Source organism: Cornus florida, unplaced genomic scaffold, assembly GCF_030987335.1.
Source record: "Cornus florida cultivar Cherokee Brave unplaced genomic scaffold, ASM3098733v1 CherokeeBrave_3.0.0_Hap2_Chr01, whole genome shotgun sequence".
Taxonomy (NCBI): domain Eukaryota; kingdom Viridiplantae; phylum Streptophyta; class Magnoliopsida; order Cornales; family Cornaceae; genus Cornus; species Cornus florida.
Window position 1 is genome coordinate 10,443,756 of NW_026775571.1, and position 13,840 is coordinate 10,457,595.

At 35.7% G+C, this 13,840-nt stretch overlaps 1 protein-coding gene and 1 pseudogene across 1 annotated transcript; both read left to right on the forward strand.

Moving 5' to 3' along the window:
* The first annotated feature begins 262 nt into the window (after window positions 1-262).
* LOC132269207 (probable LRR receptor-like serine/threonine-protein kinase At3g47570) lies at window positions 263-3,248 on the forward strand (annotated as a pseudogene).
* Window positions 3,249-3,576: 328 nt separating this feature from the next.
* Window positions 3,577-5,188, forward strand: LOC132299501 (putative receptor-like protein kinase At3g47110). The gene has a single exon (XM_059796569.1). The coding sequence runs from the start codon at window positions 4,236-4,238 to the stop codon at window positions 4,623-4,625; it is 390 nt and encodes a 129-aa protein (XP_059652552.1). The 5' UTR covers window positions 3,577-4,235; the 3' UTR covers window positions 4,626-5,188.
* The last annotated feature ends 8,652 nt before the right edge of the window (window positions 5,189-13,840 follow it).

Sequence of the window (13,840 nt, forward strand, 5' to 3'; positions counted from 1 at the left end):
GAAAATTTGAACCTAGAGCTGTATATAAATCAAGCCTGGTGTTGAAATCCTCAGAAAATATCACAACTTGATATTTTCTTTTCGTCCCTATAAATTTCAAGGAAAGTGAGTTCAAAATTTTGCAACTTAATTCCCTCTCACGTATTGGAGGTAGATTTTAACAGAGCTTTATATATTTATTTGTTTTAAATGCTCTTCATCCACTTCTTAATTAGATAATAGTTTTTAAGATTAAATAATGTTGTCTTTGCTTTGCAGAAACGTGAGCTACTTGAGTTTCTCTGAACTGGAATGGGGCTTTCAGACTTGGGCTTATGCATATCAAGGTCACTTCTTTTCAATATTTGTATCTATGTAATAGTTGCATGTTGCTTGAGCTTGATGCATGCAAGCATGCCTACCACTGCAGCCACCTCCAGGCTCAGTGGGAATGAGACAGATCGAGTTGCACTGCTGGCCTTCAAGGCCAAAATTACCAATGACCCTCTGCAAGTTATGAGTTCATGGAATGGTTCCATTCACTTCTGCCAGTGGCATGGTGTCACATGTGGTCGCCGACACAAAAGGGTCACCGAATTAGACCTAGGGTCCCAGAAAGTGTTTGGGTCCATATCCCCACATATTGGAAATCTAAGTTTTCTGAGACTACTATATCTCCAAAACAATAGTTTTGAAAAAGAAATCCCTCCAGAGCTTGGCCGTTTACGGAGACTACGAGTTTTAGGCCTCAACAATAACTCAATAAGTGGCAGAATTCCTGCCAGTTTATGTGCTTGCTCTAACCTTCATTCCTTAGTTTTGGAATTCAACAACCTGGAAGGGCCAATTCCTGTGGAATTGGGCTCCTTGTCAAATCTCCATGTTGTTTATGTTATGAAAAATAACCTAACAGGAAATTTACCTCATTCTCTCATGAACTTATCATTTCTTGAGCTACTTTCTGCGACCGATAATAATATAGGCGGGAGTGTCCCTGATGCACTTGGTCAACTTAAAAGGTTAACTGTGATTCAACTTGGAGTCAATAAGTTTTCTGGCACCATCCCTCCCTCAATCTTCAACCTCTCTTCTCTAACAATTTTGGATCTGAAGCGAAATAACATTACAGGCAGCCTTCCCTCGGATATAGGCATCACTCTTCCTAATCTTCAATATTTTAGTGTGACCGGTAACCAAGTTACTGGAACAATTCCTACCTCAATATCCAATGCATCGAGTCTGGTAACATTATTTCTCAGTGAAAATCATCTTACTGGAAATGTACCTACAATGGAGAGACTGCATAAGCTGAATCGCTTAAAATTAGTCAGCAATCACCTTGGGATTGGGGGAATTGAAGACTTGAACTTTTTGTCCTTTTTGTCCTCTTTGACCAATGCCACTAATTTAAATATCTTGACTTGGACGAGAACAATTTTGGAGGAATGCTTCCCAAATCCATCTGCAACTTCTCAACAAAGCTTGAATTCTTTCATGTGGCCGAGAATCAGTTATTTGGGAGTATCCCGGATGGGATTGGGAATCTAATCAGCTTGACTTGGCTAAATTTCTCGGGCAACATGTTCAGTGGTAACATTCCCACTGAAATTGGAATGCTTTGAAAGCTAAACAAATTTGACATGTCAAATAACAATTTCTCTGGATGCATTCTGTCCTCTTTGGGAAATTTAAGTATGTTAAACCTCTTGGATTTCGGAAGCAATAATCTTAATGGCAACATCCCTCCAAGTCTTGGGAAATGTCAAAATTTGTTAGTACTTGATCTTTCTAATAACAATCTCAGTGGTACCATACCCTCAGAAGTTGTCAGTCTCTCCTCCTTATCCATCGTTCTCGATTTGTCTCAAAACTGTTTTACCGGTTCACTTCCCATAGAAGTTGGAAATTTGAAAATTTTAGGTGAATTGAATGTTTCGGAGAACATGCTGTCCAGTGAAATTCCAAGCACTATTGGTAGCTGTGTGAGATTAGAGGGGTTATATATGGCAGGTAACTTCTTCCAAGGGAGCATTCCATCATCTTTGAGCTCTTTGAGAGGTCTTCAAGGTTTAGATCTTTCTCGCAACAATTTGTCAGGGAAAATTCCAGAATATCTTGAGGGCTTTGAATTCTTAAAATATTTGAATCTATCTTACAATGATCTTGAGGGTGTGGTACCAATAAAAGGTGTCTTTGCAAATGCAACTGCAGTTTCAGTCACTGGAAACAGTAAGCTCTGTGGAGGTATACCTGAATTACGGCGGCCTCCATGTAACTTCAAAGGATCCAAAAAGAGGGGAATAACTCTTACATTAAGAGTTATAATTCTCATAGCGTCTGGGCTTCTTGGATTAACATTACTGTTGTGCATTCTATTTCTTCGCTGGTATAAAAAAAAGAGAGTAACACCTTCTTCAGGAAATTTAGGAAGTTTTTTTTCGAAAGTGTCCTATCAAAGTTTACATAGAGCTACGAATGGTTTCAGCCACTCCAATTTGGTAGGGGTGGGTAGTTTTGGGTCTGTATATGAAGGACTTCTTGATCAGGAAGAGAAAAAGGTTGCAGTGAAGGTATTTAATCTTTTCAAGCCGGGAGCTTCCAAGAGTTTCATCACCGAGTGTGAGGCATTGAGGAACATATGGCATCGGACTCTTGTCAAGGTAATCACCGCATGTTCAAGTGTTGATCACCAAAATAATGACTTCAAGGCTCTGATTTATGAGTTCATGGTCAACGGAAGCCTAGATGATTGGTTGCATCCAAATCAAGAAGAACTCGAGGCATACGAGGAGCCAAAAAAATTAAGTCTTGTTCAGAGATTGAATATTGCCATGGATGTTGCTTGTGCACTGGATTATCTCCACCACCGTTGCGAAACTACAATAATTCATTGTGATCTGAAACCAAGCAATGTTCTTTTGGATGATGACATGATTGCACATGTAGGTGACTTTGGGATATCAAGATTTCTTCTTGATGCTAACTATAACGATAGTGGAAACCAAACCAATTCTGTTGGAATCAGAGGATCCGTCGGTTATATGCCACCAGGTATTAACTGTACAACTTTATTTATTTTTTTATTCTCTGTTAACATTTCTTTCCCTAAATCTTAAAAAGTGCTGGTGATATATGTATTATCACACCGCCAAGTCAGTTTAAGTTAGATGGAACAAAAAAGATGTCTAGGATCACCCTAGACAACTTTTTTACTTGTATTATACTGACTTTGCTCAGGTGCTCTGGCAGAGAGCTCGAAGGAACATTGATAATCTTTGTTTTGAAGATCAAAATTACCCTTTTTAGTCATCCAACATGTTTGTCAAGTTTTGGTCCAGAATTGCGACTAACATGCATATTGTTCACAAGCATTTAGTCACTTAAAATAACTGATTTGAAGTGTATGATAGATGATAAATTATTTTTTCTGTTATGCTCTACAAGCTTTTTCATACTTGAAATAAAGTTTTCAAAAAAATATTATTTTCTAGAAAGTTTGATAAATAATAATTTCGAGTAAAGTGGTGATTTTTCAAACTAGGACGGTTTTATGTAGTCGAGGCATCTGACTTAATCCCTATACTAAGGAGACATGGTTAGTTGGTTATGGTTTAAGAAGACATGGTTAGTTGGTTATGGTCTAAGGCGACATTGTTGATAGTTTATGGTCTAACGAGACACTAGCTGAGTAAGATAAGACGTACAGTGGTTTGAAGAAAACGCCATTGTTATGTCTTGGCTAGTTTATTTATAAAGAACCGTGTTTGAGGATACATTGTCCAAGTTAGGCGTCTTAGATATCAAAGCATCAACTTCAGAGGAAGTGTCAGCCGAGATATGATGATAGGCTGGAATCATGGGTGTAATTTACCATATTAGTCGAGATATGATAGACTAGATTCATGGGTTTTGACTTTATTCACACATGTCTAGGCATAGTATATGCAACGATTTTATTCATTTTCTTTCTTGTAATATTAACATGTGTTTTTTTTAATATATAAATACCAAAACTGAATGAGTGTTTTAAGCGTCATTCAAGCCTTTACATATTATTATTCTTATTCAAGCATTTAATAATTTCTCTTCTATTTTTTTAATATTTCTTTTCAAATATGAAAATTAAATAAGATGCAATTTTTTCCTAGATCTGAACAATGTATAATGAATCCATATTTTGCAAATAAAATGTTTGTTTGCTAAAGAGATATTTACATTTCTTGTTGCACTGGGTTGTCTGGATTGTAGAGTATGGTATGGGAAGTGAGGTGTCAACATCCGATGATGTGTACAGCTATGGCATTCTCTTGTTGGAGATGTTTACCGGAAAAAGGCCGACTGATGAGATGTTTAGTGGTGGTTTGAACCTTCATAACTTTGCCAAGGCAAATGTTATAATTGCAGATTCAGTTCAACAAAGAGAAGAGAGGGAGGCGAGCACGAGCACCAACAACACTCTCAATCAAAACCGTGATAGCAGTTATAAGATTCAGGAGTGCTTGAGTTTGGTATTTAGAATTGGAATTGCATGTTCAGAAGAGTCACCAACTGAACGATTGGATATTATTGATGTAGTAGCCAAGTTGCAGATCACCAGGAACAATCTTCTTGGTACTGGTGGAACGCATGTCATAAGAACTAATTAACTACAGTTGATCATGAGTAGGTATGGCCAAATTACTGGCTTCATAACTGCATAATAATTTTTCTTTTTTGCCTTCTTTTCCGTAGTCAATAAAAATTTAGACCATTTGTCAATTTGTATATTTTGTTCTTCAGTAGGCCACACTGTTCTTCGCTGGGTTGGTTCATTTTTTTATATCTAATTCATTTAAGTGGTACAAAACCTGATTTTGTCAAAAACAACAACAAAAAAATGAAGTTTCCTCTTATACCAGGTGCAAGGAGCGCTCGCTTTATTTATATCACATTCGAATATCTGATAGCTAATAATGTTTCCTCTTATACCAGGTGCAAGGAGTTGGTTGATTCATCAAGTGCGCAATGTCAAATATTGCTTTTGCTGCTTGTTACTTGTACTGTTGTGCATTTAATTTCTCGTTTTTTTCTTTTATGTTTTCTTTCATCTCTGCTCTACAGTGTGAAAATTATCTCTCGTCTTTTATATTTTTCTCGTTTAAATGTACTTCAATAAAGGGGCATGCATGTAAGTTATTTCTAACATAAATAAAATTTATAGTGGAATGCATTGTTAGAAATAAAGGAATGAAAATATTATATTGTATTGAATTGCATGTGTAATCGGTACAATAGTGCCCTGTATATTGGAGAAGCTTGTGAGTAGATGAGTCATGAACAAGTAACTTATAAATGGTAAAATGGTAGATGTAATCATACATGATAATGTCTATAGTATAACAAATCTAGATAATAGATAAAATGATAGACTTATAATCTAACATGAATAAAGTTAAATACTTGACAAACCTGTAAACATCGGATTGTTGGGACTTGTATTAAACATTAAGAGATGTGTTGATTAACTTGGTTTCATCAATCACCACTACTCTTCAAATATGTGATGGACTATTATTTATTGAGAAGATAAATTATTACATACGTATTTCTAAGGTATTCTTGATTACACAAAGTGGCGTGTTACTCATGACTCGTTGGCGTTAACTACCCGTCAATATTGTCGATTTTTTATTTTTTTATTTTTTTATTTTTTATGGTATGACATATTTGCCTATTTTAATTAAGGTGAAATATTTCTTGAACCTATATCTCAAGCCTATTTGTGTAGCCTAAGGATTTTTATTCCTTTGATCATTTGATGTGGTGGATGAGACCCACACTGCTTTATCAATACATCACATGAATGAAAATCCCATCGACTAGACAAATAGGCTTGAAAAATGGGTACAATAGCATTACTCTTTTATAAATTTAAAAGAGGTTGACAGGAATTTTCATTTTCTAACAATGTCACTACTAGGATAGCTATCGAGTTACTGCAAACCATTTAGTTTATTAACTGAAAGGACGTTAATAGTCTTCTAAAATTCACAAACTAACAATGATACCCGTATTGCATTTTAACCAAATGCCCTAGAAGGTAAGAGAAGGGCAACACAAAATAACTTTACAAAATTAAACATAGCAGGCAATATGGGTAGTAAAAAAGAATAGAGATAGAGAATCATGTGGCCGACTCTATGAGAATAAGGCAAAGATGATGATGGTGATAAAATTCCCATACATGCTATATAATTGTTGGATTATAACACTAGAAAATTTTTTAAATTAAGAAAATCATTCTATTGATCCCTTTACTACACAAAGAATTGTCTTTTTTTTTTTTAAAGTTTAAACAAACACACTCACTATAAATATTATTCCGGCAAAAGTGCAAACAACCCCCTGAAATATCACAAATCAACATTTTATCCCCTTTACTACAAAAATGAACAAGTCAGTACCATAACTATCCAAATAGTGCAAATTAACCGCTGAAATGCAATTCCGGCCACTTTCTGGCCGACCTCATTGTAGATTTACAAAGCTACCCATCGTAATTAAGAAAAAAAAATACGAAATTAAATAATAAACATGAAATACCCTAAATGCCCCTCATGTGATATACACTCAATTTTCAAGTAACTGTGGCAGACTCTCATTCGCTGACACAATAATCCAATCACTGTCGCCATCAACGACTCCTTTGCCGGTAACAGTGGTCACCACGAACGTCCTAAATCACCTCATGGCGCTTAAGATCGTCATCACTAGCGGATCCAAGGGGGGCTTGGGTGGGCTTGAGGGGGCTTAGCCCCCCCCCCCCCCAAATAAAATAAAATAAAAATTTAGTATAGGTATATTTAGCCCAATATTTTAAAAAAGAAAAAATTAGTGGTAGTATTAGGCCCCCCTCCCCCCCCAACCAATTTTGACCCATCCAAACAAGCCCAATATCTAAGTTACAATTTTTTAAAAAAGGGCCAACCAAATAAGCCCAAGCCAAACAAGCCCTAAACAATCACTAAGCCAAAGCAACTCTTAAATTCCTAATTTTGCACAAATCAGAGAGTTCACTCATTCTCTCCCTCTAAAGTCTAACCTTATTTCCTCTAAAATTTTTCAACTCTTTAATCTTTCAATTCCCAATTCCCCTCCCCCCCCCCCCCCCCCCCCGGCCAGCCGGCCCAAATTAATAATTCCTGAATTCGTCCTTGATCGTCATCACTACCAGCGTAGGGGTAACCTCTGCCACACCGATTTACTTTTTCCCTCATCAGTCGCCGTCGCCGCTAACTTTGTCGATATCAAGGCCGCTTTCTGACATGGCCTTCAACCGTGGCCACCTGTTCTACCACGTGCCTCTAACGTCTACTTCCACATAGTCGCCGCAGGCGATGCCTCTCACGTATGCACAACCTCATCGACGATATCCAACTAAATTATGCGCAGCACCAACGAGAATAGCAACCCATAGAGACAAAAACCTAACATAAACTACCAACTCAACATGTCTTCAAGGTCCTTAGCCACACCCAACCTCACAATCTGCCTCTGATTGTAGCTAAGAGAGCTTTTTATCGCCGACGATATACTCCTAAAGAGATACCCAATCCCTGCACACGATTATATTCACATTACGGCTACGATTTTTATCAATTATGCTACGGTAGTGATAGTTTTGGAGTATTATCCATAATTGCCGCTGTCTTTCTCTCTCTCTACAAGCTCAAATAGATCTTCCTCTCCTTCTCTAGTACACACGTATATATATATATATATATATATATATATATATATAATACAGAAAAACACGCACACACACACATATATATATGTATATCTTACCTTAAACTTTGTTCTTCAAATTTGTCTTAGTGTTTGGTGCAAAGGTGGAGCAAATTAGAGGCCAGATGGAAGAAGAAAAATGAACAAATGGGTTCATTTACAGGCAAAGGGTTACAACGGTAAGTTTCCAAGGTAATTTCGGAATTAAAAGAAAAGGACAGTCATGTGTTGACCGTGTGGGCCAGAAAGTGGCCAGAATTGAGTTTCAGGGGTTAATTTGCACGATTTGTGATAGTTGTGGTATTAACTTGTTCATTTTTGTAATATAGGAGGGTAAAATGCCGATTTGTGATAGTTCAGGGGGGTTGTTTGCACTTTTGCCTATTATTCCTCCACTAAGGTTTGAACATTCAACCTCCCATTTGAGAAGGAGAGCTTGTTCCATCCGGACTAACATCCATGGACAGTGACGAACTCAGAAAATTTTGTAAACGGGGCAGACTTTTAATTTGTGGGGGCAGACTTATACAGCGGGTCCATTTTTATAATTTTAATTGAGTTTTTTCATAAATTTGCAAAAATATAAAGTATAAAATGCAAAAAAAAAAAAAAAAAAAAAAAAAAAAAAAAAAAAATCAGTGGGGCTGAATTGTAATTTTAGTGGGAGAATTTTCATAAATTCTTAAAAATTTATAGTATAAAATACCAAAAAAAAAAAAAAAAAAACAAAATATCGAGCAGGGGCAAATTGTAATTTTAGTGAGGCATCTTCATAAATTCTAAAAAAATTAAAATACAAAATGAAAATATAAAAAATTTAGTGGGGGCATCCGCCCCCACCAATCCCACATTGGGTCCGTTCTTGTCCATGGATATAATTGTCTATTTTGACAAGAGTGTAGAGTATATAGGTTAAAAAAAAAAAACAAAGAAAAAAAACAAGGGTGTGTAATAAGCCAGACCTTTTTATTATTATGATATTTTCATGGTATATTTGGTGGGGATATGCTGGTTGTTATAAAAAAGGGCTTTCCTGTTAGGATTTTGGACCAAGTAACCAGAGACGACGTGGTCTGTTGATTAAAGCCATTATGGCTTCAATTTTGAAAAGCCCATTCCATGAGAATATACTTAGTAGTTACTACCAGAGCCAATGCAGGTAACTTCCAACTATTCTGATTTTGTGAATTTAAACTGGTATATAATTACTCCGGAAATTCTCATGTTTATTGGATCGGTTTGCTTTAAATATTCGTATTTATGAGTTTGGGTTTATGATTTGATGTGTTTGATTTTCTGGTTTGAGTTAGGGTTTTGGTTGTGTTTGTTTCTCCCTTTGATTTTGTACGAACTGAAACTCCAAGAGAGTAGGTACTAGGTAGGAAATGAGATAATCCGTATAATAAGGGTAATATAGTAATTTAATGTACAATATATTTTAAAATTTCTTTTTTTAATATTATATCATATTCATCTTGGTTACCACCTGCCCTCGAATTCCCTATTAATATGGTGTAATTAGGCACGGTGACGGATTCAAAGAACTGTATGAGAAGGGATTTAAATTGAATTTTCACTACTTTCAAATCTAAGACAACAATTAGATGCTCCCAAATGCTAGTTAACAACCAATAACAAACAGTATTGCTCGTGGCTTAATAATTATTAAAATGAAATCTACAAAAACCTTTTATTCTTTTTTCTAATTAAGTATTTTTTTTAAAAGGAAATAATGGATAGAAGTTACTATAATTTGTATTTATTTTATTCTTTATTATTTTTAATTTTTGTGTTGCTTGAAGAATGAAGGTACTGTGAAGTCTGTGATGCAACAATACAACAAATTAATAAATAAAGGGTAAAGGGCATTAAACCCCCTTGAATTATTGGTCATTTGCAAGAAACCCCCATGAACTATAAAAAAACTCCCTGAACTATGATTTTGTTGCAATTTACCCTCTTGAACTATTGGTCATTTGCAAGAAACCTCCTTGAACTACAAAAAAACACCCCTGAACTATGATTTTGTTGCAAATTACCCCCTTAAACTATTGGTCATTTGCAAGAAACCCCCCTGAACTTTGATTTTGTTGCAATTTACCTCCCTAAACTATGATTTTGTTGCAATTTACTCCCATGACATCAGCTTCCGGCACCGAAAATTTTGAAAGACCAGTTTACCCTTATAACACACTGCGTTATTTTAACTTATACGCTTCTTACATTTTTTTTTTCTGCCAAAAGATGTTTTTAACCCAACACAACCCAAAACAGAGAGCTAGAGAGAGAGAGAGAGAAGAGACCAAAGAAATCCGAGGTTGGCGGGATGGCTCGGTCTCGGATGATGGGGGCTTGTGCGCAGAGGACTTGGCTATGATGAGAGCTTGGTTGACTCAGCCGTGAACTGTGGAGGCGGCGGCGAGCTCAAGGGGGCTCGATGGTGAGCTGTGGACGACTGTGTGCTCGAAACACGGACGGCGGTGTGCTCGGCTATGGAGATGGCGGAATGGGCCGACGAGCTTGGAATTGACGATGGAATGGACCGACGAGCAAGGTGAGCTGAACGGCGGGCAAGGCGGTGACGGCGATGGGCTGACGCAACGGTGCAGAGAAGTGCGATATATATGGCCGACGGATCTGGCGGGTGGTACAACGGCTATGATGGAGCTATGACAGGAGACCCACCGATCACAGCAACAGATTTCTTGGCTTATCCAAACATTCCTCAGATGACATCTACCACTCTGATCCCAGCCACAAATTCCTCTGCTTTATCGTCCCTTTCAATCAATCAATTCGCGCGGATGGGGTAAACTGCAAAAAAATATATAGTTCAGGGGGGTTTCTTGCGCATACCCCAATAATTCAGGGGTTTTTTTTGGCAACTTTTATAGTTCAGGGGGGTTTCTTGCGCATACCCTAATAGTTCAGGGGGGTTTTTTGCAACTTTTATAGTTCAAGGGGGTTTCTTGCGTATACCCCAATAGTTCAGGGGGGTTTTACTTTTATAGTTCAGATGGGTTTCTTGCGCATACCCTAATAATTCAGGAGGGTTTAATGCACTTTACCCATAAATAAATGACATAAAGTTTTTATTTAAAAAAATAAAAAAATAAACAATAACAATGGGTCGGAAGACCATATGTTTTACTTGACAATCCAAAATGAACGGCTGCTGCAGAAAGTATTATTGTCAAGTCTTTAAAGAAGAAGAAATATTCTAATTCTATAATACAATATGTAATGTTAAAGTCAAGTCTTTAAAGAAAGAAAAGGTACAAAACTTCAAAGCTCACATTCGTACCGGTTGGACTTAAAAAAACACAAATAAGCTTCTTTCATTCGTGACCCATTTTTTTTTTTAACACGTGTATCTGCCTCACAATAAATGCATCATTAAACTTAGGAGTATAATTTGAAAGCAAAACCTTAAAGACTTGTCTCCCGAATCCCTGCCAATACCGTTATACCCCTGAGGAGCTTCACATTCACGAATTAGAACTCAAGTAAAAAGGACTTTGAAATATTTTCACATTTTACATGTTAAAAATGTATTAAATGTTACTTACAACCCCCTCCCCAACCAATAAAAAAAATAGTATATAATTAGTGTGAGCACTTCTTTATCCAACAAATATTAATTATTTTGTAATCTTTTGAGTCATAAACAACTTTGGAGATTGAACATAATCAAATTTATCAAAGTAGTGATCATAATGGTAAAAGGAATGGAGGAAGAGGGCGGAACAATATTAATTAATTAGTTGAAGTTGTGGGGGATTTGGGGAATTAAAATAGAACTTGCAATTAAAATTTGATAAATTTATATATTAATTGTATTTTTTTTTAATAGTAGTCTTAATATATTTATTAAGAAAATATAATCCAAAAAATGAGAAAAATGCAACCGACATAAATAGGAATGGAAAATTTGTGAGATATTATTTTGTAATTGGCAATTATCGGAAACAAAATAAGTCATTGTCGAGTTATAATTCAAGTTACTATATCGGGATCGACAGTGACTGCAAAATTAGAAAGTTGTTCAAAGTTACCATGACTAAGATTATTCAAAAAAGGTAAGAACAACACTTTAGGAATGAATTTGAAAAGGTTAGGTCACATTCTATAATTGGTATAATTTTCAGACTAACCAAAAATAGTGTTTCAGCCTTTCAGAACCAAAAATTCAAGTGTGACACACTTGATTGGTTCAACATCGTTGAACCGGTTCAAGGCCTCAAGTTGGCTTCGAAATTAAATCTTGTCATTCTTGAATCGATTCAGCATCCTTGAAGAAGTCCTGTTCAGGTGCTGATTTAAGTTTCCTTTTTCAGATTTTTATCCTAGGTTGTTTAGAAGTATACTAAATCCAATGCACGAAATTTTTCATATTTTCAGAGGAAGTAGAACATTCTAAACTCTATATAAACCTTGTTAGTCATCTAGGTTTATTCACGACTTTAGCACTACAACTTCATTGTTCTTAAAAAGCCTTAGGAAGATTATAATTTAGAAAATCCAAGAGATTTATCTGTCGTACGTCTTTATAGAACATACACATAAACACATAGTGAGTTTAGAGTTGTGTTGTTCAAAATCCTGATCCTGATCATAGAGTTGGATCTATGTTAATCAGAGAAAAGCATATCTACTTCTACATTGAATCCTGATATTGAAGAACAGAAGTAAAAGCGATCACGCTTTGAAAAAGGTCAAAGCATTCGTGGAGTGTTGTTTGATCTACCTGCTACTCTTCTACAAAGATCAAGCATAAGCTTGAGGTCAAGTTGCTGTTGGACGGGATGTCGCAAAGCTAAAGGATTGTCAGCTATTGGTGTTTGGTAGAATGATAGTGAGTGAGCCAGAGTCAAAGTTCAGTGTACTTTGTTTCAAACATAGTGGATAGGTTTACTTTGGACTGCACACTCCACGAGGTTTTTCCTGCACAAATAGTTGACGTATTTTATCAACTGGGGTTTCCTCGCTAAAAATCATGGTGTCATCTCTAACTCTTTACTTTGCTTTATTTTATGTTACATGATATTAATTTATTAATTGCTAAAATAAGGAAAGTTAGAACGATACAGATCTGTTTCTAAAAATACAAAACTTTCTAAATATTCCGCTGCGTATAAACTCACAAATAGGTATTAGAGCCAATCTTTACACATTGAGTTAATCCTTGTGGAAAGTTTTGATTGATTTCAAAATTTTGTTTTCATCATATCTTATGCGTTGAAAGAAGGCAGTTCTAATCTACGCGGTCCTTTGTTATAATTTTTGGAAATCAAATATGAGAGCATATTTGCAAAATCAGGAGGTAAAATTTGGGCTACTGTTGAATCTAGCTATACACCACCTACATAAGATAAAATTGTAGAGGGTAAAGAAGTCAAGGTTTTAAAAGATGCTTTTGCTTTTACTGCTGTTGAAATTTAGTGTAATAATGCTAAAGGAAAAACTTTATACGCAATTATTAATTTTGTTGTTCCATCTGAATATACTAGAATTTTTTATTGTAAAATTACTAAAGAAGTTTGGGATATTTTGCAGGTTACTTATGAAGAGACTTCAAAAGTGAAGTTATCCAAAATTTAGATGCTTTCTCATAACTTTGGGAACATCGTGATGAAAGAAGATGAATCCTTTTCTGATTTTTATTCTAATCTTCTTGAAATAATATCTGAACTACATCACTTAGGCAAAAGGGTTAGTGACAAGAAAATCTGTGAGAAAATTTTAAGGTCTTTACTTAAAAGATTTCAAATAAGGGTAGAAACTATCACTGAACATTGGGACTTGACTAGCTCTAAAGTAGATGAAGTTGTTGGTTCATTGAAAACTTTTGAAATGCAGAATTTTGATTTAAATTAGAAGGACAAGAATCTTGCTTTAAAATCAACACAGGTTGAGAATTATGTCGATGACAACTCTAATGATGATTTTGTTTTTCTATCAAGGCAATTTAATCAGATCTTACAAAGACAACAGAGGAGAAAGAATGGCAACATGGCTAATCCTCAAAATTTTGACAAGACGTCGAAATTCAGGTTTAATGAAATGAATGTAGAAGAATCAAAAGAAACTAAAT